The sequence below is a fragment of the Vanellus vanellus genome, assembly GCF_965231255.1.
Source record: "Vanellus vanellus genome assembly, chromosome: 4".
Classification (NCBI taxonomy): Eukaryota; Metazoa; Chordata; class Aves; order Charadriiformes; family Charadriidae; genus Vanellus; species Vanellus vanellus.
In genome coordinates, this window is record NC_138909.1 from 6,758,511 (window position 1) to 6,779,992 (window position 21,482).

General features: G+C 41.8%; 1 protein-coding gene across 1 annotated transcript in view; it reads left to right on the forward strand.

Annotated features, from left to right (window-relative positions):
• The first annotated feature begins 7,253 nt into the window (after positions 1–7,253).
• BLTP1 (bridge-like lipid transfer protein family member 1) overlaps positions 7,254–21,482 on the forward strand; it is a 120,083-nt gene continuing 105,854 nt past the window's right edge. The window contains exons 1-3 of the mRNA XM_082482267.1: positions 7,254–7,345; positions 15,323–15,452; positions 19,079–19,195. Of these exons, the coding sequence (XP_082338393.1) occupies positions 15,356–15,452; positions 19,079–19,195 (214 nt within the window). The 5' untranslated portion in view covers positions 7,254–7,345; positions 15,323–15,355. The remainder of the gene's footprint in view (positions 7,346–15,322; positions 15,453–19,078; positions 19,196–21,482) is intronic.

Below are 21,482 nucleotides of genomic sequence, written 5' to 3' on the forward strand. Positions count from 1 at the left end.
GAGTGTTACACCCACTTGCTGTGTGCCAGTTCATTCATCTAGATAACCAGTAGGGCCAGGAATGGGGTCTCCAGTTTAAAAAAGAAACTTTACTTGGTAAATACTTCTCATTGTATGTTCAAAATAGGTTTTAGATTGCCTAGACAAAAAGCTTATACAATTTGCCTATACAGCGAGCACAAGAAGTCTTCTAATAGAGTGTTTCAGCACAATGTGCTTCCTTTGAGAGCAGGAATAACTAAAAATAAGAGAAATTTAAGAATGAAAGCTAAAGCTAACCTACCATCTGATGACAGTTATTACCAGCAGAACACAATAAAATGTAATGTGTTGTTAATAAAGTGATGCTGTAGAGCTTTAAGATGTGAACACTGAAGGAAGGGACATAACTGCTGGTAGATACCCTACAGGCAATTATTTATTGAGCTATAGAAACCCAATAAAATCCAGTATAAATCAGTAACACAACTAGACAGAAACAAAACAAGGAGAAAGAGTCAAGATGCAGCTCTACGGTGCTGGATATTGCTGTTAGCTGTGGCGTATGTGGCGGCACTGAGGCCACGCAAGGGAGCAGGGAGGATGCCTGGGATCTTTAGGAGCTTCCAAATATGCACCCCAAAGCCAGGCACAGGTTTTTAACGGGTTCAGTGAACAGATCGTAGGAAAACACAACAGGCTAAAGGAAATCTCTGGGACTGTAATAACAGCAATAACTTCCTTAATAGCAACAATTTCCTTAACCATAAGGAAGTTATAATCCATACCAAAAAAAAATCCATACCCAAAAAGGAAGTGGTAACACAATTAAGCTTCATGTATGCACGTCTAGCGAGTGATGTGGGGGATAGGTGAGAAAGGTGGGTTTTAAAAATACTAAGCGAAGGATTTTTTGACAAAATGTGTGCAGGTGCACCATAAGGACACTCAAGTGTGTTTTAGTAATCACCAAGACACAGTGATGGCATATCATGGGATCCCTACCTGTTTGCTTGTTTTCATCTGTCATTTTCTGAAATTAAAAGTAACAATTTTTCATGGAAATAAGATTTTTCGTGCTGTCTGGAAACAGTTATTATAGATTAATTTTAACCAGTTGCTGGTAAAAGCTTTTGCCTTCTACAAGTGAAACCCTGGGCTTGCTGAAATCAATGTTCATTTTACGTGGTTTGATGCCTGTTTCCTCACAGAATAATCTGCACGCAAGAGGTCTGAATGAGATGCGAGAGCGCTTTCCTGTGAATTTGGCTAACCAGTCCTGGTTATGAAATGCAGTTTTTATTATCAGTGTTGGTTTACAATCACACTCATTAATCACATCAGAAGGAAAAGGTTTATAAAAATGATTGTTTGAAGAAACTAAAATAAAACCCAACATGTTTTGTTAGTAATTCTCATACACCATTCTGACTGCAGATCAAAGTGAAAGCTATATTGTTTAGTTTAAAGGAGTATAACAGCATATCCTTTATGTAGGGTAAATTATATTTTCCTTTAGATTTTATTTAGGGATTTAATGAAGAATAGCTTGATCCTTCTACATTTTTCCTATATTCACGTAAGATCTGGGTGCACAGATCCAGACACCAATAAACTACTCTCAGAGCATGGAGGATTTCTTCCAGCTCAGGAGGAGCCTGTTTGGGAATCAATTTTTGGGTACAGCATGAGATGGCACAACTTCCATTGAGAGACCAACAACGTTCAGTGAAGCTCCTTGGATAAATACGCTTTGGAAGCAAAAAAGACACTGTGAGTACCGAAAGGTCAAGTATGGAATAAATTAAATCTGTAATTGATAACAAGTGACTTCCAGCTCTGGCAAATCATGTACTTAATACAAATTATTAATATTTGTTTGTTTTCTGAACTGAGTGTCTGTGATTTTATCCTCAGATGAAACAAACCAAAGAATTTAAGATTCTGCCACTAAGCTAAAGGATGTGGGTGTTTCTGACCCACCGGCTGCTAGCTGCTGGCTTATGTTATAGTGAGTTTTTGCGTAAGGAGTATTTATATTGATTTATGTCTAAGCTCAGTGTTTGTTTTTAATGTAATCTAGAATTAATTTTTATAGTAAACACTGATGTTATTTAGAGAAAGCGTAAACCAACCAGTACTTCCATTTATATACTCACAGCTCCAGCAACTTCAAAGCACTTGCTAAAGCACAGCTGAAGACAGACTTTAGCTTCATAGAATACAGATCAGTAGTAACATGCTTTTCTCTTTTTATTTGTGATCATTTTCTCAGAGTCGGGAGAATGTGGGAAATATTTTAAGTTCGTTTTTTGTTACCGCGCTGCTCTTGGTCCACCCGAGCCGGAGCCCAGCCTGAGGTGCAAGATATCCGCGTCTGCACTCGGCAGCCTCTGGTGATGCTGGACACGGCACCAGGAAAACAGTTCCCCAAGGATACTGCGAGAGAGCTCCCCACAAGAAGATTGCCTGACAAGGACTTTTCAATCTGATAAAGACTATGAAGGGGCTCTTTATGGTTTCCTGATTAAATGAATTGTTTCATAAAATAACCGATGCCGGTGAACCAGCTTCTAGCTCCATGATGGTGAATACCCTGGCTGGCGGGGGGGCTGTTGCCAGAGTCTGGTTGCTTTGGGGGATGCAGATGGAGCATGGTGATGGGAGACGGGATGAGGACAGGAGCGGCAGAAGGACAGGAAGGCTGAAGGCTCTGCGGTTGCGTCTGGGGCTGGATCCCTGTCCACTCTCACACTGCTTGGGGTGGGGGTCCTGGATCACTGCAAAAGGACATCACTGGGATTAGCGGGCTGAGAGAGAAACAAGATCCTTGCTACTTAGGCAGTCACATGTGGCAGTTTAGTAACACGTTGCTAGCTTAATCGCAAGAAGAAAATAATTGTTGGTAAGGGAGGCTTTCTGCCACGTTATTGAAGGAGGAGTGCTGCTGTGCACAAGCCTGATTCTTAGAGGGGTTGTGCCTTTGAGTATCCAGGTAATGTCAGCCAGAGCAGTGACTGCTCTGTTCCCCTAGAAAATGCCAGGAGAACCCAGCTGCCCCAACAAGGCAAATAGTATAAGCCCGAGAAATAAGTATGAATGTTCCCGGTCACATTTTTGCTTTTGTTAAAGAAGGTCATGCACCCAGCAGCTTCCGGTTCTGTATAAATAAATTCTGGCAGCCTCAACATTAGCTTGACTTTGACCCTTGGCTGGCATCAACCAAAGATAAAACATAGGAGTTAAAAGACTTGGGAGCTTTTAGAACAATGTGCAGAGAAGCGTCTTCCATTGCAAAACAGAGGAGGCATAGATAATTTAAAGATGATGCTTTTACTCAACTACTCCTCTTTCCTTACAAAGAAAGTCTTGGAGTTTTAGGCATAAAAATAAACATTCTGAGGCAAATGGGAATGCCACCTGATGTAAAATAAGTTAAAGTGTAGAGGACGGGGTTATAATTTTCCCTAACGTGAAAGTTACATGATTAGACAACATGAATAAAATCTCTTTTCAGTTCCCATGCGGACAACTAAAGACGCAACATCATACACTGCAAAGAAGTAACGACGAACTATTCTCTTTTTTCTAGACCATGAGAAAAATTTGGGCAAGCTTAAAAAATTATACCCCAGGGACAACATTCAAGCCGGGGCTGTGCATGCTCTGTGTATACTTAATGCCATCAGAAGCTGACAGTTTCCCCCCAAAAAGCAAATGAGTCTTTGGTATGTTAGACAGTGGACAGGACTTAGAGAAACCCCTGTCTTAGCTCCTCCCCCCACCAAATGTGAATCTATATATGACGGTCATTATGTTACTCTACTTTTAAGTATTATAGTGCATTATATTTCATCTGTTAATCTCAAGCCACCTCGAGAACGGCTTGATGTGTCAGGAGAGGCTTTCTTGGTCCTTCAGATCTGAATCATTGACTGGATTACAGAAGGAAAAGGAGATTAATCAACTCCTTTCTCTCATTACTTGAGTGGTTTTGTTTATGCTGATAACATATCTTGAAGCTTTGATGGTTTGTGAACCTTTTTAAAGGTAATTTCTACAAATAAATTGCACATGTCAAATATATTTTATTGTCTGGCATCAGTGTACAGAAGGAAGAGCTGAAAGAAGCAATCCAGCATCATTACTTACTGGGAAGAAAATGAAGGGAAAACTCCTTTAAGAAGAGAGAGGAAGAAAAGAAAGCAGGAGGAAAATATCAGGCTCCAATTTTTGGACACTCCCCCAAAAGGTCATGGGAGGCAATGGAAGGAATGAAACTGGTGATGGAAATCAGCAATACAGACAAACATCCCAAAAATTGCAATCTTCAAAAAAGCAGCAGGCAATCAGGCAGGGGTGCTGTGAGAATCCACAAACCTCATGTCAGCGCTAACCCATGGTAACCATGGCTCCTTGTCACACCCATGCAACACCCCTGCCTCCAAGAAACTGCACTTAAGGGGTCAGAAACTTCAATATAATTCCATGTGCCCACCTAAAAAAGAAAAGCCTGGCACCCAAGGCTTGCCACGGCTCCAGGCTGTGACAGTGACCTGCTGCGGTGATCCACGTGCGAGGTTCCACACTTTGGTGAGAGCCTGCCAAGAGTGAATTTGTTTAGGCCAAGCCAGATGATGCTGACAAAATAACCCTCAGGTGTAAAAAAAGGGGGATCTGAAAACTGAACATATACAAATCTAATAATGAAATACAAATCTAATAATAATGAAACTTTTCCTGCTAATTTCTAAAATAACTCTTTGTTATCAGTTTGGAAATAGTTCTTATTATTGCTGCATTAGGAAAGGGACCAAAGATTTAAAACAGCAATGCTGCTGGCTATCGTAAGGCAAAGTGAAGCATGCTCTTAGATTGCATGCTATAAATATGCACACGTACTACTTTTTGATATAAACACAGTGGCATGTTGGACTTAAGCTGGCCTTTATTTAAAAATACTGCATGGAATAACTTCTGTTCTTGATTTTATCTGTTGCACAAGTAGACTCAAAGCCTCTGCAGTTCCTCCCCACCACTGGAATTGTGATAAGACCCAGAATTGCAGCTACCCTGCTTTTCTATTTCAATCCTGGTAACTTTAAATTGTGGTATTACACTAAGAACAGAAAGCATTTCTCCCTCTGCCTTATTTTGGTTGTTCTGGGACACATTCTGCCTTGTAATTGATAGAGTTTAAAAATAAATCTAGTTCGACCTTTTCAAACATAAAAATATTTTCTTGAGAAGAAAGTGCAGGTTTCTTTTACAGAGGAGGTAAATATTAGTGCCCTTTGTGAAACAAATAGGTTCAAAGTAGTAGAGGGGTAAATATTTTTCCTCACATTAACTCCACATCAATTTTCTAGCCAGGCCTGTATCAGCATTAAAGCTTTTCTTTCCATCTCTTACACCACACAAAGGCCCACATTCCCCAAACTCTAGTGCTAATTTTGAGCTAAAATTTCTTCATGTGACTTAGCTGCATGGTCCTCATTAAAGCCTTCAGGCACCATGTGGATAAAAACATTTGGAAGAGCATCCCAAGACCCTGAGCATCCATCCCCTTGGCACAGCAGGTCAGAGCATCGCTGGAGAGCATGGCTCTAGCAACAGCGGGGAATGAGGTTGAAAGGGGGGCTTCACTATGAAAACCAGAAGTATTTAAACAATATTTTTGTTACTATGCTTAGTATGATGAGAATGTAATAAAAAAACATGAAGGATAAACCTTGTTAGATAACACTTGCTTTGATGGTAGTTCATCTGCTGGGCGGCGGATGCCTGAAGCTGTTCTGAGTGTGGCACTGCCCAGCTGTGCTGCTGAGGACGCTGGGGTGCAGCTGGGGCAAGGGTTCACCTCTGGTTTGCAGCACTGCAAGATGGGGATAATTCTGCCGGTGCCTCTCTGTGCCATGTTAAGAGCTCTCACCAGGTGTCCAGGGGCATTCATGACCTTGTGCAGCGAGCGGGATCACCTGTTTGCTGATCCGGCTGAAAGCTGGCTCTGCGGGGAAAACCATGCGGTCTGCTTGAGTCAACGTAGGGCAGGAGGCAAGAACATGTGGCTCATAGAGAGGAGCAACAAGCCCTCTGCTCAGCTGGGCTCAGCTCCACTTTGGCTCAAGTGAATCCACACAGCCCGTAGACAGGTCTCGCTGCAGGCCAGTGAGAGCAGGATCCTGGCTTAGGGAGGATCTGTTTCCCCTCCAAAGGGTTTATTTTGCAGGTCCGAAGCAGTACAACCAGCCTTCTAATCTAGGTGCCCAAGGCTGGGTACCCAAGGCTGCCATCTGAGCCCTGGGAAATTCAGCATGATGGAACACGGAGTTCAGCACTGGTCTCGAGAGTGTGCAAGCACCACATGGAAAGAGGTACACATGCACACGCGCAGTGTCAGTTCCTGCTCTGGTTTCCTCTGAGACACTACAAAAGTCTGTAGGATGCACGCCCAGCTGATTTTAAAGAAATCTATGCGTTTGTCATGTTTTACTACATCTGACAGTAAAAGTCATGGCCACGCACGTGCTCAAAAATACCTGACAACTAACTTTTCATCTGCCCGTCTTCCGTGGGCGAGTTTTGTCCACCTGCTTTGGAGGGAACCAACCACCAGACAGCCAAACGGGCAGCCAGAACACAGACCTACCCAGCGACTCGCTAAACAACACGCTCCCGCGCCTCCCAATTAAGAAACGTCCGAGCTGCGAGCGAAACGGGGCAGCCGTGGGCGCCGCGGCCCTGCTCGGCCCCTCAGCGGCGGGCCCGGCCTCGCTGAGGGGAGGGCGGGCGGGCGGCGAGGGCCGGCACTGCTTCTCCTCACGGGACGCTTCGAACGCGGTCGCGACGACGGCGGACAACTCCGTCTGCGGCAAGATCCATCAAAAAGACGAATATTTGCACAAAGGGGGGCGAGGGGAAGACTAAAATTACCAGCTGTAGACCCCAGCAGGCAAAGCCACCATACCGGCTCCCCCCGCTGCGCATGCGCGGCGCACACCCCCCTCCCACCGCGGAGTTCCCCGCGCGCGCGCACACACACACGAGCACACACGCGCGCGTGCACACACACACACACACACACACACACACACACACACGCACGCACGCACACAGAGCCGGCACCGCCTCTTGCGATTGGCGGCGCGTCCCCCTTCTTCCCGCCTCCTCGGCGAGCCACCGCCCTCGCCATTGGCCCCGCCGCCCGGCGGCGCCTCGCGGTTGGCTGCGGCGGCGTTGCGGGCCGGCGGCGCTGTGGGCGGGGCGGCCCGGCCTTCGCCGTGAGGTGCGGGAGGGCCCCGGCAGCCGCCGCCGCTGCCGCCGCCGCTTCCGGGTCTGTGGTGAAGCCGCCGCGGAGGGCGATGGCGTAAGTGCGGCGGGGAGGGGGCACCGGGCGGGGGCTGCCCGCGGCGGGCGGGGCGGGGGCGTGCTGCCGTTCCCACCGGGCTGGGTCCGCTTGAAGGCGGGGCGGGGGCTGGTGCGGAGGGGTCGGCCCCGCCGCCGTTCCCTGGGCCTGTCAGGCCGCGCCGCCGGCGGCCTCCGAGAGGGAAAAGCCCGCGAGCGGGACGGCTGTGAGGGGCCCGGGGGCCAGCAGCGGGCTGGGGCCTCCTCCGCGTCCGCCGGTGCTGAGGGGGAGGCGACCCCTCAGACCCTTGCTGCCTCCTCCGCCCGACGGGGCGTAGTGTTGCCGGTACCGGCGTGGCCCCTTTCCTCCCTCCGCTCTCCGTAGAAGCGGTGCGAGAGGAAGCCCCTCCGGTTTCACGGGTTCCTGTTTGGGTTTTATGTTGGTTTGGTGTTTTTTTTTCTTGGTTTTGTTCCCCCTTCTTTTTGCGTATGTCTTTTGTAGGTTAACGCTGTGCAGAAAGGGAGTGAGGTGAGGCGACAGGAGTTCAGGCACTCCCGGTTTGGTTTGGCCTGTGAGGAAAGTTTTGCTCTTCCCTTTTCCTGGCCGGTGAGGCACGGTCTCTGCCAGTGTCGCCGGCCCTCAGGGTTTAACGCACACACACGCACTGGTTTAACACAAAGTGCACCTGCTTTTTGGTGTGCCTAAAGCTGTAATGATAATGTGCTTGCACGTCACATTGTCAATAAAAAAAAATCGGATGTAATTTGTCAATATGACATGCTTTAACATGTTAATATGGTGGAGGTGTATTTTAAAGATGAGAATATAGTCAATATCCCAGTCGTAATCTGTGTCTGGATTTGTTTCCCATCTTAAGACCTCCACAGCAACCTTTGCTAAACTTTGTGAAAACTTCCAAGATTCGTAATTTACTGCAATGGACATATCTCTATATATAACTTCAACAGGTTTAATATGAAAAATACCACTATTGTTGCCATGGGAGTTCTTCTGTTGTGTAATCTAATTAGTTAATTCTACTTTTGTGGCTTTTTTTATTGTAGCTGTGCAGGTTTTTTTCCAATTTTTATGTGCAAAACCTAACGACAATATAAACAAGCAGTCCTGAGGTTTTAGCAACTGAGAAGAAAAGCTGGAGTGAAGGGGGAACTCCTACACTAACTCCTCTTGTTTGTAGAAGTGTGTTAATAGGTTTTTCAAACAATAATCGGTAAAAACAGTATCTGAGGTCTGATTAGGCAGTTGGCACTCAATGGATGTTCAGGGATGTTTGGTCATCATCAGGATGATCATGGCCTGAATTTGCACAATTTGACAGTGTCTGTGGACAGATTAATGCATGAGGTGATTTGGTCTTGGTGAATTGTCTCGAGTTGATTGGGTGGAGGTACACTTCTCTAGAGAGAGTGCTGTTATCCTCACGTGTGGCATGCTGAAGTAACTCACCCCTTTTGGGTATGCTGTTAGAAAACTTTGGCAAGTGAAATGCGCATCAGCTGCTCTTTGGTAATTGCCCTTTTGCATAATTTTATCCTGTGGGAAATAGGCGAGAGTTTACTGCTCTTTGTTAGCAGCATGCAGAGTTATCCTTTGTTTACAGCGGTGTTCAGATACTCTACCTTCTCCTAGTAACTTCTTATCTTCTTCTGTAACTTTTTCTAGTGCTTGTTGCTGTGCCGAAATCCTCGGGTTGGCTGTGGACTGGGGCAGACACTCATGAAGCTACATATGTAGCTCACTTAAGGATGGTGGTGTATTTAGCCACAAGACTCACTTTTAGTTTGATTTATGGCAGATTTACCCCTTCCTCTAAATTGTGGTGATGTGTCAGAGGAGAAATTTAGAGGAAGTACTTATGGAAAAATTTATGCATAAGGTGTAGAAGACTCAATTTCATAGAATATTTCAGAGGTACCGTGCTGTAGTTCAAATTAAAAAAAGGGGAAAAAAAAGTTATTGCCTTGTTGTTGAGACCAGCCCCAAAAAGGAATAATTTTCCTTTTTTTTTCTTTTTTAATAAGAGGAACGTGCATAAGGGAAGTTCTTATTTATTTCTGCTCTTATGAGCCTTTAGGTTCTGTTGTTTGGTTTTTTTTTTTTTCTGTTTTTGTTCTTTTTTCGTTCTGCAGCGTCAAAAGCTGGCAATGTCAGCAGGAAAACAACCCTCTCCCCTGAACAAGTCTGGGAGGCAAGGCTAAACAAGGCTAGATTTTTATTTTTAAAAATTAAAATTAGATGAACAATGATCCTAAGTTCAATTAGGTATTCCTATGATAGCAATTGAGTGATGCAAGGAGTGCTATATGTTGGCTGCCATAGCAGGAGTTTGTCTTTGATTTCTTCCATGTTAAAACTCATGTCTTGTACTACAAAAAATAAATAGATAAAAATGTATCACTTCTGCTATCTTGGATGCTGAATCAGTAAATACTAGATTTTTTTCTTCTGTGTTTTCCCACTGCTCTCAGAAGTGTGTTAAATTTTTATTTTTTTTTTCCACTGTAGATGATTCTCTAGTGGTTTCTCTTTCTCTATTAGGTAAAATAAATGTCATCAGGTAGGCTACTGTAAGAATGATTTTTATCTTGAATCTTACAGTTCCTTTGAATATACTTTAATTTTTATTTAATTAATTTTTAAGTAAACATGTTATTTACAAACGTAAGCTACTGTAGTGCAAATTATGTTTAACTAAGGCAGTCCAAACACTGGTTTAACTAGGTGTGACTATTCTGTGCTCTGTTTTTAATTCAGCTGTTTCTGCAGGAGGTTGTTGAAAGACTTCATTAGTATAATTAAAGCAGTAGTTTAGTTTGTTTACAGTTTACTGCTATTGTTACTTCAAGCACTAGCAGAGGGGGAAGAAAATAGGCCTGAATCTTAGTTCTTTTCATAAAAAAATAACTGCTAATCTTTAATTTGGTATAAGGTATGAAGCCAATGCAACATGTCGGATGGCAGAATTGCTGTGCGGGTGCTGTCACTTCACTTATTTTTCCGTATTCATGTGTTTTCTGAGAACTTTCCTTCTCTTCCTTCCTTTTCCCTTGCTTGTTGATTAAAGAATAGCTGAACTTCCTAGGCTGTGCTGGGACAGATTTGAAGTCTTTGGACCTAGCTGGAGTGTTTTGGGAAAGATGCCAAGGTTGGCAGGTTTCTGTTTTGTGAAATGTGCATAATGTGCATCTGGGTGCTGACAATGTCATGATACCTTCAGAGGAAAATTCAGTCCAGTTGTTTTTATGTTTGTGAGACTCCTTTCTAATGTCACTTAATTATCTAAAGTTCTGATTTCTTAGCAGTTGTTGCTGCAGACCCTTTGAAAGAAAGTGATGGAGTGGGTAGGATGCAAAAATGCCATTTCTGTACTTTTCTCTAAGGAACTGCTGTGGGCATGGCTCCTTTACTTGAGATGTGAAGCATCCAGGCATAATATCTACATTCGTTTATTTAGACTTGAGGGATCTACCTCCTGTTGCTTAACGTGTCATTTTGGTGTAATTGTGACTCCACTGGCTTGTAATTGTTGTACAAGTTGGGAGTTGAGTATCCTCAGAACGGTAGTTAACCTCTAATAACATCAATTAATATGTTTGGTAAGTGCTTGACTTCTGGGATGATCTGAGGAATATGTCTGACAAATTTAAACTCCTGGTTTATTCCCCTCATTAATTCTAGTAATAATAAGGGGATAGGCAGCATCTGTTATTTCCCTGCCCGCTTCATAACTGTGTAAAAGTGTTTCTTCTCAACACCGTGAAATGCAAGGTTTTTTTCCCACCTTTGGATACCAATTTTATTCAGCTGTTTCGACAGGGTGTGCCAGAAAGAGTGGTACAAAGGATGTGATAAACAGACATTTCTTTCTCTTTCTCCTTGTCTTGTGCAGCCCAAGACCCATATTGCCCTAATGCTCTCGGGCACTGAATAAAATGTCTGTTGCCTTCGGCCTCAGCTATAGGTATAGGACAGACCTTTTACAGGTGGGTTGTTGCTCCCTAGGCTGCAGCTGTCTGTGCCAAGCAACTGCACTCTGGTGTCTTAGAGCCTGGTGGCTGGGCTTCTGTTGTAGGGTTTTTTTTTTGTCAACTTGTTCATATGTGCATGCTTCCTGTAAATTTTTAATGACTTTTTGTTCAAGCAGAGCTTTGTTCTCGGTGTTAAGTGTTAATGTGTCAGGCTCAGGTTAAAACTGGTATACCTATTTGATGTGATTGAAATGAGTTTATTAAGATTTGAAGCAGCTGCTTTTGAGTAGTTGGCTTTTTAGGGATAGAATACTTGCTGTGAAAATCAGATTGAGTTTGGAATGCTGGACGTGGGCTGGAAATGAAGTGCATGTAATCCTCCAGGATTATAACATCACCTGCGTGTTCCTAGTACTGAGAAAAATGGATTAATATGTGACACGAGTAATTAAAAATGATTTTTTTAAGTGTCTGTTGAAGTGTGTGTTTCTGCTGTGAAGAAAGCCTGTCTGGCTGGGAGGAGCAAATCTACAGCAATATCGAACAATCACATCTTCAAGCCAGTCCACTGTCTGCTTTGAACACGCTAAGTACTCTAAACATGCACAACCTGAAAAGCAGACCCCAAGTATTTCAGTTTGGGCATCATAAATAAAGGATTTGGCTTTATCTCTCCTTGCTTCAGATGTCTTATTTGCAGAAAGAAAACCACATAACCCCTTAAAGCACTGCTGTGAAGATAAAAACGCGTATTAGGATTCTGTCACTGCAGTGCCCCAGAATCCTCCTCTTCTGTTGTCCTCCTTCCAGGAGAAAGCTAATACTTTTTGTATGTATTAACATGTTATGTGGTAAATGGGAGCCACAAGTGACATACTGAATGGTAAAGGTGGGTTTACAAAAAAAAAAAAAGAGGGGAGGGGAGGGGGCCCAAAGGGCCCAAATAAACCAGAACGCTTGTTACAGTTTCGGACTGTGTTCTGGCATGTTAACTGAGCTCATCACAAAACAGTAGAGACCTTGAGAAAAAACTAGAAATAAATACAGAGAGGTAAACATCAAGTTCTGGGTTTCTCTTCCTCTTTGGTATGTTTTCTTTCTTGTATTAGCAGGGCTGGTAAAAGTGAGTTTCCCACCCAGGCTTGGGTCTCATCCTTCCAAGAGTTGTCTCATAAGATTTGGAAAATATATGGTTACTTTGGAAAAATAGAGTAGCACCATGAATGTAAATTACAGGCTAATCAACCTATGGTTCAGTGTTCCTGGAGAGTGCAAGGGTTAATGTTTTGTCTGATTGCGAAGTAATTTTGCCCATAGGAATAAATGTAGTAGAGGGTGGATGAATGCAGGCAGCTGAGAGGTATGCACGATTTAAATCTATCAGTACAGTATGTAGGGCATGGAAGATAAAGGCAGATAGGTGCAGGACTGTCAACAGAAAGAAGTGCCGGTTACTGAAAGTAGCTAATATTGGTCCTGGAAAGACTGTATCTCTTCTTCTGAACAATCACAATGATCCAGATCCTGCCTCTCCATCCTCCATGCTGTATAAATGCACAAGGACATTATAAACAGTGTGTACTACTTAAGTCTCTATATGCGTCCCCTTTCTATTACACTAATTCATATGGCCAAAATTGCTTCCTAATCTAAATAGGTGAAGGACTTGCTTCCTCCTAGACACATACCGAGAGCCCACATCTAGTGCAGGTGTTGCTGCTGCCTGTTTCTGGGTGGTACACTTTCATTGCTATCGTCCTCTTCCTCAGGTGACTCAATCGAGGGTGAAGGGTGCCTGTCAGTGGGGCAGGATGTTAAAGGATCAGCTCTGGAGCTCCAAAATGGTGTATTGACACATGATGACTGATGGGGGATTCCTGTGTTTATTTGCGTGTGAATAGCAAATGTATTCCAGAAAACTTCCAAGGATATCCAATTTATGGTTTTGGATAGTGGTGACAAAAAATTATGAAAGTGGTCTTTATGTAAATAAGTAACTATCAGGATCCCGTGACTTGCAGTCTCTGAGTTGGCTTGCCACAGTCCTATTCAGAACATAATGATATTTAATCTCCTGCCTCAGTGTCACGTAATACTGGGTGGTAATTTCTTAGGAAAAAGCCACAGATTGCTTTCTTGAGGGATGAAATAGTGGTGGTGTTTGTTAAGGTGATGGGCAGTCCTCACCAATTAACAGCACTTCCACGGTGGTCTTGCTCACAAGAGAGTGACCCTGTTGTCCCTTGGTAAGAAAGGGAAAAGACCAAGTTGTTTCTTCTTTTATGCTGGAAGTGTTGATTTTGGTTTCTCCAGTTACCCTGTCATTCACGGGTTAAAGGCTCTTAGAGGCTGCCCGCAGAGGCATCATCTGCTTCATAATACAAGTTGACATGTGGGTTTTTTATTAAGGTACTGTGAATGTCTTAAAGCAAATCACAATGCTATTATGTGATTTTAATTTGCTGTTGTAACGTCCCTTCTAAAACAAGGGATTCTTTTTTTAAAGTGTGCGTATGTGCGTGTGATGCTTATTGCTCCTGGTAGTGATGATAAAGAAGCTACTAACTTAGCTCCCCTACAAAGAGGAGTAATGTCAGGTGTTGGGGTTTTTTTTGTTGTTTGTTTGTTTCTATTTATTACTTTTGTGTTCTTTCCTCCCCATTCTATTTCTTCTTAGAGAAGAGGTAACAAACAAATAGTTAGGACTTACTCTTGTGACTCTACTCGTATTTTAGTTCAAAACATAGGCTCTTGGTTCAAGGTACTGTATTTACCCAAATGTAGGGGAGGAACAAGTGCATTAAAGACACATTTTTTTCAACTTCTCCTTCCACATTTTGTTTTCAAGTTATAATAGTGAGAGATAGTGTGTATATTACAGGAAAAACTGGATAAATTGTTAGTTTTATTGCTAACGCTTCTAAATACTGACTATTCTAAGGATGTTATGCTGCTCAAAAACTAAGGTCTTAGGAACATTACTTAGTCTTATGTTGTAGAGCTCTTGATGGAGAGCATCGAAGACTTCTTAAAGAAAGGAAGTAAAGTCTACTCACTTTTTTCTGAGGGTTGAATACTGACAGGAAGACAGGCTGCCAGGAGCTGGAAGGTGTTAAAAAAAACAAAACAAAACAAAAACCAAACACAACAACAAACAGAATTAATGCTTATCTTCCTGTAAGAAGGTTGACAGATAATGTCCAAGGGAGAAGGCTTCAAATGAAACTAATGCAAGTAAAATACTGCTGTGTAATTACATATGTTACTGAGTTGAGCTACTCCCTGTTAATCACACTTAATTAATATAACCCAGTTGCAAGATGATTTATGGATGGTTTGAATAAGTGTGTAAGATCAGAGGGACTGGTTTTTTTCTCTCTATAACAGAGATACTGTGTAGTCACTTTTTCATACAATGATGCAAATCCATCCTAAAGCAAGAGAGTTAATGGATACAGTGGATCGAGAGGTTATGGGAATTTTCCATAGCTCCCTCAAGTGTCTGCTTCGGCCTTTCCTTCTGTGGGGGCAAAGGGTTCAGTCTCCTTTTGTCTCATACTCACTTTTTGAATGTTAGAAGGCTTAATACAGACTCATTTCTACTTGTATGTTTAGTTACCTTTTGACTTACTGTTATGGTACAACAGTTTTATAAATTCATTTGCTGTTATATGCGCTACAGGGCACTGAGGGTACTAAATTCAGAGAGCGTATTCTGGCATTCTGTTGATCTGTAATCTGTTTTAGGGAGGCACGTGCCTGGAAACTCTGTTTCAGCAGAGATGAGTGAAAGTGTTTCTGGAGCTCTAAAGTAGAAGAAAGGGTAGCCGGGAGTCATGAAGATGCTATTGAAGGAATGAAACAAGTAAAGTCATATTTGTGTGAAACAGACTATTAGAGATTATTTAACATGGTAGATACTCGATTTTCTCCAAACCGTACTGTGCTTGTTACTCATTTTGGTTTTGATGTTGTGTGGTTTTTTTTTTTTTTTTTTTTTTGCCTTCAGTTCTATAGGTGCTGGTGCAAAAACAGTTTAGCAATGGATCAACGAAAAAATGACAGTTTTGTCCCAAGTATCACGCAGTTGGAAGACTTCCTAACAGAACATGACTCCAATGTTGTTTGGCTGTTAGTAGGTGAGGTGAATCTATTGTTTTGGTTAAATGGTTTTTTTTGTTTGCAATTTTAAATGTGCTTCTCTAAATGTTGGCATACCAATATCCAATTTCTTACCAAATTACATCAAAACAATGAAAATAGAATTTTATTTGTCAAATAGCTGCTTAGCGAGGTATGGCAATGCTACTTAAGTAATTCAGAAAGAAAAAATACAGAACTGTTTCCAATACTGACTGTGCTGCAACACTTGGGAGATAAGTCTAATGTGCAAAGGACGATGCTCTACAACTGGGACTCTGCAAAATAACTCAGTGAGAACTACTCTCCATGACGGAAGTTTTTTCTAACACCAAAGTAAGCTGGTGATTAACTGTAATACCATAACAAAGGATTAACATTGTTGCACGTGGCAAGCAGATACAATAACTTCGTTATGCCAGTATGTACATATCTGCTATTTAATATGGTGTAGTTTGAATAGTGATATAAAGACTATTGTGTTTAATGATATAACTTGTAGAATAAATTGTGTGCCACAATAAACCTTTAAGCCAAACCATTGTGTACTCGGCTATGGGCTGTTTTTGTAAATGTGCCTGATTAACGTATGCTAATTTTTTTTATAACACTAGTGCTATTGTTTATATTTGTGTGTAGGTACTTTTATTTTCTGAATCTACAAACAGACAGGTCAGGGACAGCAAAATAAAAATTAAGTTATATTCAGGTCCAGATGAGAGTGCCAGAAGCGTGTGATGAATTTGGACTTTTCCAAAGGTAGTTAATACCTGGTTTTCAGCCTTGATTCTTAAACCTGGAGTGAGGGGCAGCACAGGAAAAATAACTTTATTTTTTGACTTCTGGGAAGTTAAAGCATGTCTCTTGGCTAATGATGCACTGGAATCATTTTTCAGTAGGCCGAACTGAATAAAAATAACATCGGCAAATTAGCTGAGGGTACTTTCTGAATATTAGTTATTTCACTTTTAATATGTTGACATAGAAAGTTTGTACTCAACATAACATTCTAAGTGTAATTAAGGTGAAAATAAAGGAAGTCACCATGTTGATAGTTGCTCATGGTGAAATGTGGAACAGATGCAGAACACATTTGAAAAATTTGACTCTGAAAGCTTTGACTTGAGACTTAAAGATGTTCAGGTCTTTCACCAAAGAATAAAATTGTTAAATTGCAGCCCGCAGCATTTTCTTTCTCTGGTTTCGCCTCTCTGCACTGGATTCTTAGAGCAAACTATTAGTAATTCTACTTGAAAAGTATGGAGGATATAAGCAATTCCACATAACAGCTGTAATTTAAACAAAAAACTTTGCTTAGCTTTCTTATTTGTATGAATATATTAAAGTTACAAACTTCTTTTTCACACAAGGGTGGGTGGAACTTCAAGAGATAATACAGGCCATCCCCTTTTCCTGTGGGCAGAATGACCTATATATGGTTATGCAGTTTTGGGGAGCTGCTTATCTCTTTAATTGTAAGAAACCACCTGGTATTCTAGAAACAATTACGCAACAGAAAAAGCTGGGTAGCCTCCTGTTGTTATGAGGTCTGGATAAAACCACATTAAAATAATATTTATTAACTGACCCAGTTTCAACCAGCCATTCCTCCTTCACTTTCACCTGCTGACCTATGGCATCCTGTTATAAGAGAATAAAAAAGGATGTAAACAGTTTCTTCTCCTGAATCCCGAAGCAGCTATTTATCCCAGTAAAAGAGGTGCTGAATTCTGGAAATGAACATGCTCCACAAAGAGCTGTTGCTCAGTTCTAGAATACTTCCTAAAAATCACATACGGCAAAACTTTCCATATGTAATTTCCAAAATGTAGTTTCAGTGAAGAGGCTTTTAAAATCGAGAATACAATAATGAGATGAATAGAGTTTATGGGACCTGTCACTTAATAGCAGAGACTAAATTTGGTGAGGGAAATGAAAAGGCTACAATTTGTGGCAGAGGTGAGACTAGTGGTAAAGGCAGTGGATTAGGACTATAGTGCCTGGAAACTGCACTTGGCTTTAGGTATCTCGCAGTTAAGTGTGTAGTTGAACTTTAGTCTCAGCTAAGTTAAGTTTTATTACTGGAATGAGACCCTTTGATTGTGAGTCATTCCACCTTTCTCCCTACATTGATAGAGGACCAGCAGTGAGTAACTTACTCATCTGAAAGTGATGGGAGGTGAACGCTGTCCTTGGAGTGTGCCTTCATTGGCTGCTGAGAGCGGTTTCTTTCCTGGGGTGTACCTTTAACCCTCCCTACTTTGTTCTTGTGTAATCATCCACACAGATTTGGTTTGTTTCACGTGTCAAACAGCTTACCTGCCCAAGTGTAGGAGCTACTCAAACTTTGGCCACACTGGATCAATTTTCCAGTAAGGAAAAGACACTCATGCAAGTCTCTCTTCTACATTCTCATCTTTCAGCAAAGCATAGGTGGTGTTACAAAGTAGTGGAGCATCCCACTGCAAAAAAAAAAAAAAAATAAGGGGCAGTAAAAGGACAGGTTATTTTTGTGATTTTTTTTTTTTTTTTTTTTTTTTTTTGTGTGTGTGGTTGGTTGGTTGGTTTGGTTTTTTTTTGACTAATCACCTGAACTCTCTGCAGAGTAAAGGCATCATACCCGTATGCATTTCTGCACTTCAGATTTCCCATAAAAGGCACCATAAATCTGATTTTTTTTCAGTATGAAGTGTATACATAAATGAAAAACTTCTTTTACAAAGTTCAGTTAGTATAATGAGTAGAGATACCTCAAATATAAAAATTGCTTTCTTGCCTGCTCTGCTTTGGATGAAACTGAATGGTAATTATCAGTAAAGGGAGATAGAGCTAGTCTGTTCCCTGGCAGTCCTTTTCCTTTTGGGTTTGTCCTTCTGGAAGATTTGAGAACCCTTGTAGTTATAAGTAGGTTACTAGTTCTTAATCAACTAAACTAAAATTTACTTTGGGGATTAGCAGACCTAATTTTTTTTTTTTTTTAAACATGTTTCTCATTGGATTGCTATTTCCTTTTTTTTTCTCCTATCAAATTCCATGCCTGAGCTATTGACAGATTTCTGCTAACCCAAGAACCCGTACATTTCTCTCAGGATACAGCAACTTAGGAAGTGGTTTCAGATGTGATAATGTTGTTTCCTGTGCTAAGATATGAAAGACTAGAAATTGAAGTTACAGGTCACAGTTTGGCGGAGGAATGTAGTATGACTTTTGTGGTGTTGGATTTTTTTGGGTGTTTTAAAATAAATGACCATGTAGGGTAATGCGTGTTATGATTTGTCTATGAAATTTAACTTTTTGGATGATAAGGGATGTAATGAAATATGTGGTGCCTTTTGCGGGTGCTCTGGAGGATAGTTGGTTTTATTTTTATATGGGGAATGGAAAAGCAGTGAAGAATTTATATTTTTCTGAATTTCCTTTCCCCTTCTTTTTTTGCCGCCCATGTCTTCACACCCTTCTCGCAGCATCTCTCTGAAAACACCCATTAAAGTGTCCCATTGGTTTCCTTTTTTTTTTTTTCCGGAGAGTAGGAAGAATTCTGTGCTTTATAGTCTTAATAGGTAAGGCTTTTATCTAGGTCAGCATACTTTTAAAAATACTTTAATTCATTTTAATCTTTCAACAGCAACAATATTGTCTTGTGGATGGATTATCTACCTAACTTATTATAATTCCCGGAACATTGGACTCATTTTAACATTGGTTCTTAACAGATTATATAAACATGGCTACATCCATATTGGTAAGTTATGATTACTGTAATGCTGCTGCTTATCTACTGCTTTTTATTACACCTCAATTTGCTAAAAACGTGAAGTAAAACCCAAGTGTTCCTTTGTTATAGTAATTTGAAAATGATCAGCATGGGTTTAATTTAAGAAGTTCAATATCATGCTTTAGGGAAGGATTCCTGGTGTAGGTAGAAAAAACAGCCCCTTTTTCACTGAAGTCTCATTATTTTATATTAAAGTTCACTTGACAGGTTTTTAATTTTAAGTCAAATTTACTTTTTTCTGTTTAGTCTGTATAATTTGTTTACTTAAAATCTGTACATTTTCCATTACCCCTTTTTCAAAGCTCTGGAATCATAATGGTTAGTGTCATAGAATCATAGAATAGTTTGGGTTGGAAGGGACCTTTAAAGGTCATCTAGTCCAACCCCCCTGCCATAAGCAGGGACATCTTCAACTAGATCAGGTTGCTCAGAGCCCTCTCCAACCTGACCTGGAATGTTTCCAGGGATGGGGTGTCTACCACCTCTTGGGCAACCTGTGCGAGTGTTTCACCACCCTCAGTGTAAAAAATTTCTTCCTTCCATCTAGTCTAAATTTTCCCTCTTTTAGATTAAAGCCATTACCCCTTGTCCTATTGCAGCAGGTCCTGTTAAAAGTTTGTCCCCATCTTTCCTGTAGGCCCTCTTTAGTTACTGATAGGCCACTGTAAGATCTCCCTGGAGCCTTCTCTTCTCCGGGCTGAACAAACCCAACTCTCTCAGCCTGTCTTCACAGGAGAGGTGCTTCAGCCCTCCGGTCATTTTTGTGGCCCTCCTCTGGACTCGCTCCAACAGGTCCATGTCCTTCTTATGTTGGGGGCTTCAGAGCTGGATGTAGTACTCCAGGTGGAGGTCTAACGAGAATGGAGTAGAGGGGCAGAATCACCTCCTTTGACCTGCTGGCCACACTTCTTTTGATGCAGCCTAGGATACGGTTGGCTTTCTGGGCTGCGAGTGGACATTGTCGGCTCACGTCCAGCTTTTCATCCACCAGTACCCCCAAGTCCTTCTTGGCAGGGCTGCTCTCAATCCCTTCATCCCCGAGCCTCTATTGATACCAGGGGTTCACCCAGTCCAGGTACAGGACCCTGCACTTGGCCTTGTTGAACCTCATGAGGTTCACACAGGCCCACTTCTTGAGCCTGTCCAGGTCCCTCTGGATGCTATCCTGTCCCTCCAGCGTGTCAGCCGTACCACTCAGCTTGGTTTCATCTGAAAACTTGCTGAGGGCACACTCAATCCCACTGTCTATGTCATCGATGAAGATATTAAACAGTACTAGTCCCAGTATGGATCCCTGAGGGGCACCACTTGTCACCGATCTCCATCTGGACATTGAGCTTTTGACCACTACCGTCTGTATGCGACTGTCCAACCCACTCCTCATCCACTGAACAGTCCACCCATCAAATCCATATCTCTCCTCAGTCCCCCATGGAACCTGCCTGATCTGCTTCTGAATTTGTCTCATGGTGTTAAGGGCTGCAGCTTCCCACTCCCCTGCACCTTTGAGGTTGGTTATACGGGGTCTGAAGTGTGGGTAGCAACTGCTGGAGTGGGCTCAGAGGGGCACAGTAGCCGTGACTTGCTGTTGTGGCAGTGTCCTTGCTTTCTAAATAAGCTGTCAGAACAACAGATCATGTTAATCCATACTGGGACTGTGGTATGTAGAATTCATACTGGCTAGAACATTTGCATCAAAATCCATTAACTTTTTTTTTTTTAATTTTTTAAAACATTTTTGAATAAAACAGGTCAGTACAAATCACTTGGGCACTCACCCACATTACAAAAATATCTGGTGCTGAATCACAGAGGGCTGTGTCCCACAACCTCACTCTGATTGCACTTTTAATTTTCTTTCATTTATTCTTCCATATTTTCCTCTGTCTGCTTGCCAGAATAACGGTGACTTTGGTTCTGGACTTTTTCTGCAACTATTGATCATAAATGTAGTGAAAACTTAAAACCAAAAAATCCCGCCCACACTTGACTTCCAGGGACACCTGCAATAATTTGCTTGTGTCCTTAAGAATTTGAGAACTGTAATCCAAACAATCTTCAAAACCAGCTTTTTAAACAGTAATATAGATGAAATATTATTGGCTGCTACACTTGATCTATAGGCTTTTATTAAAATTTCTCTGTGAAATTGCTATTAAGTAAAGACAGCTGGCCATAGCTGGCCAAATATATAGTGTTCTTTATAGACTTAATCAGTAAGAGGAGCATAACATTAATTAAATCCCATAATTTA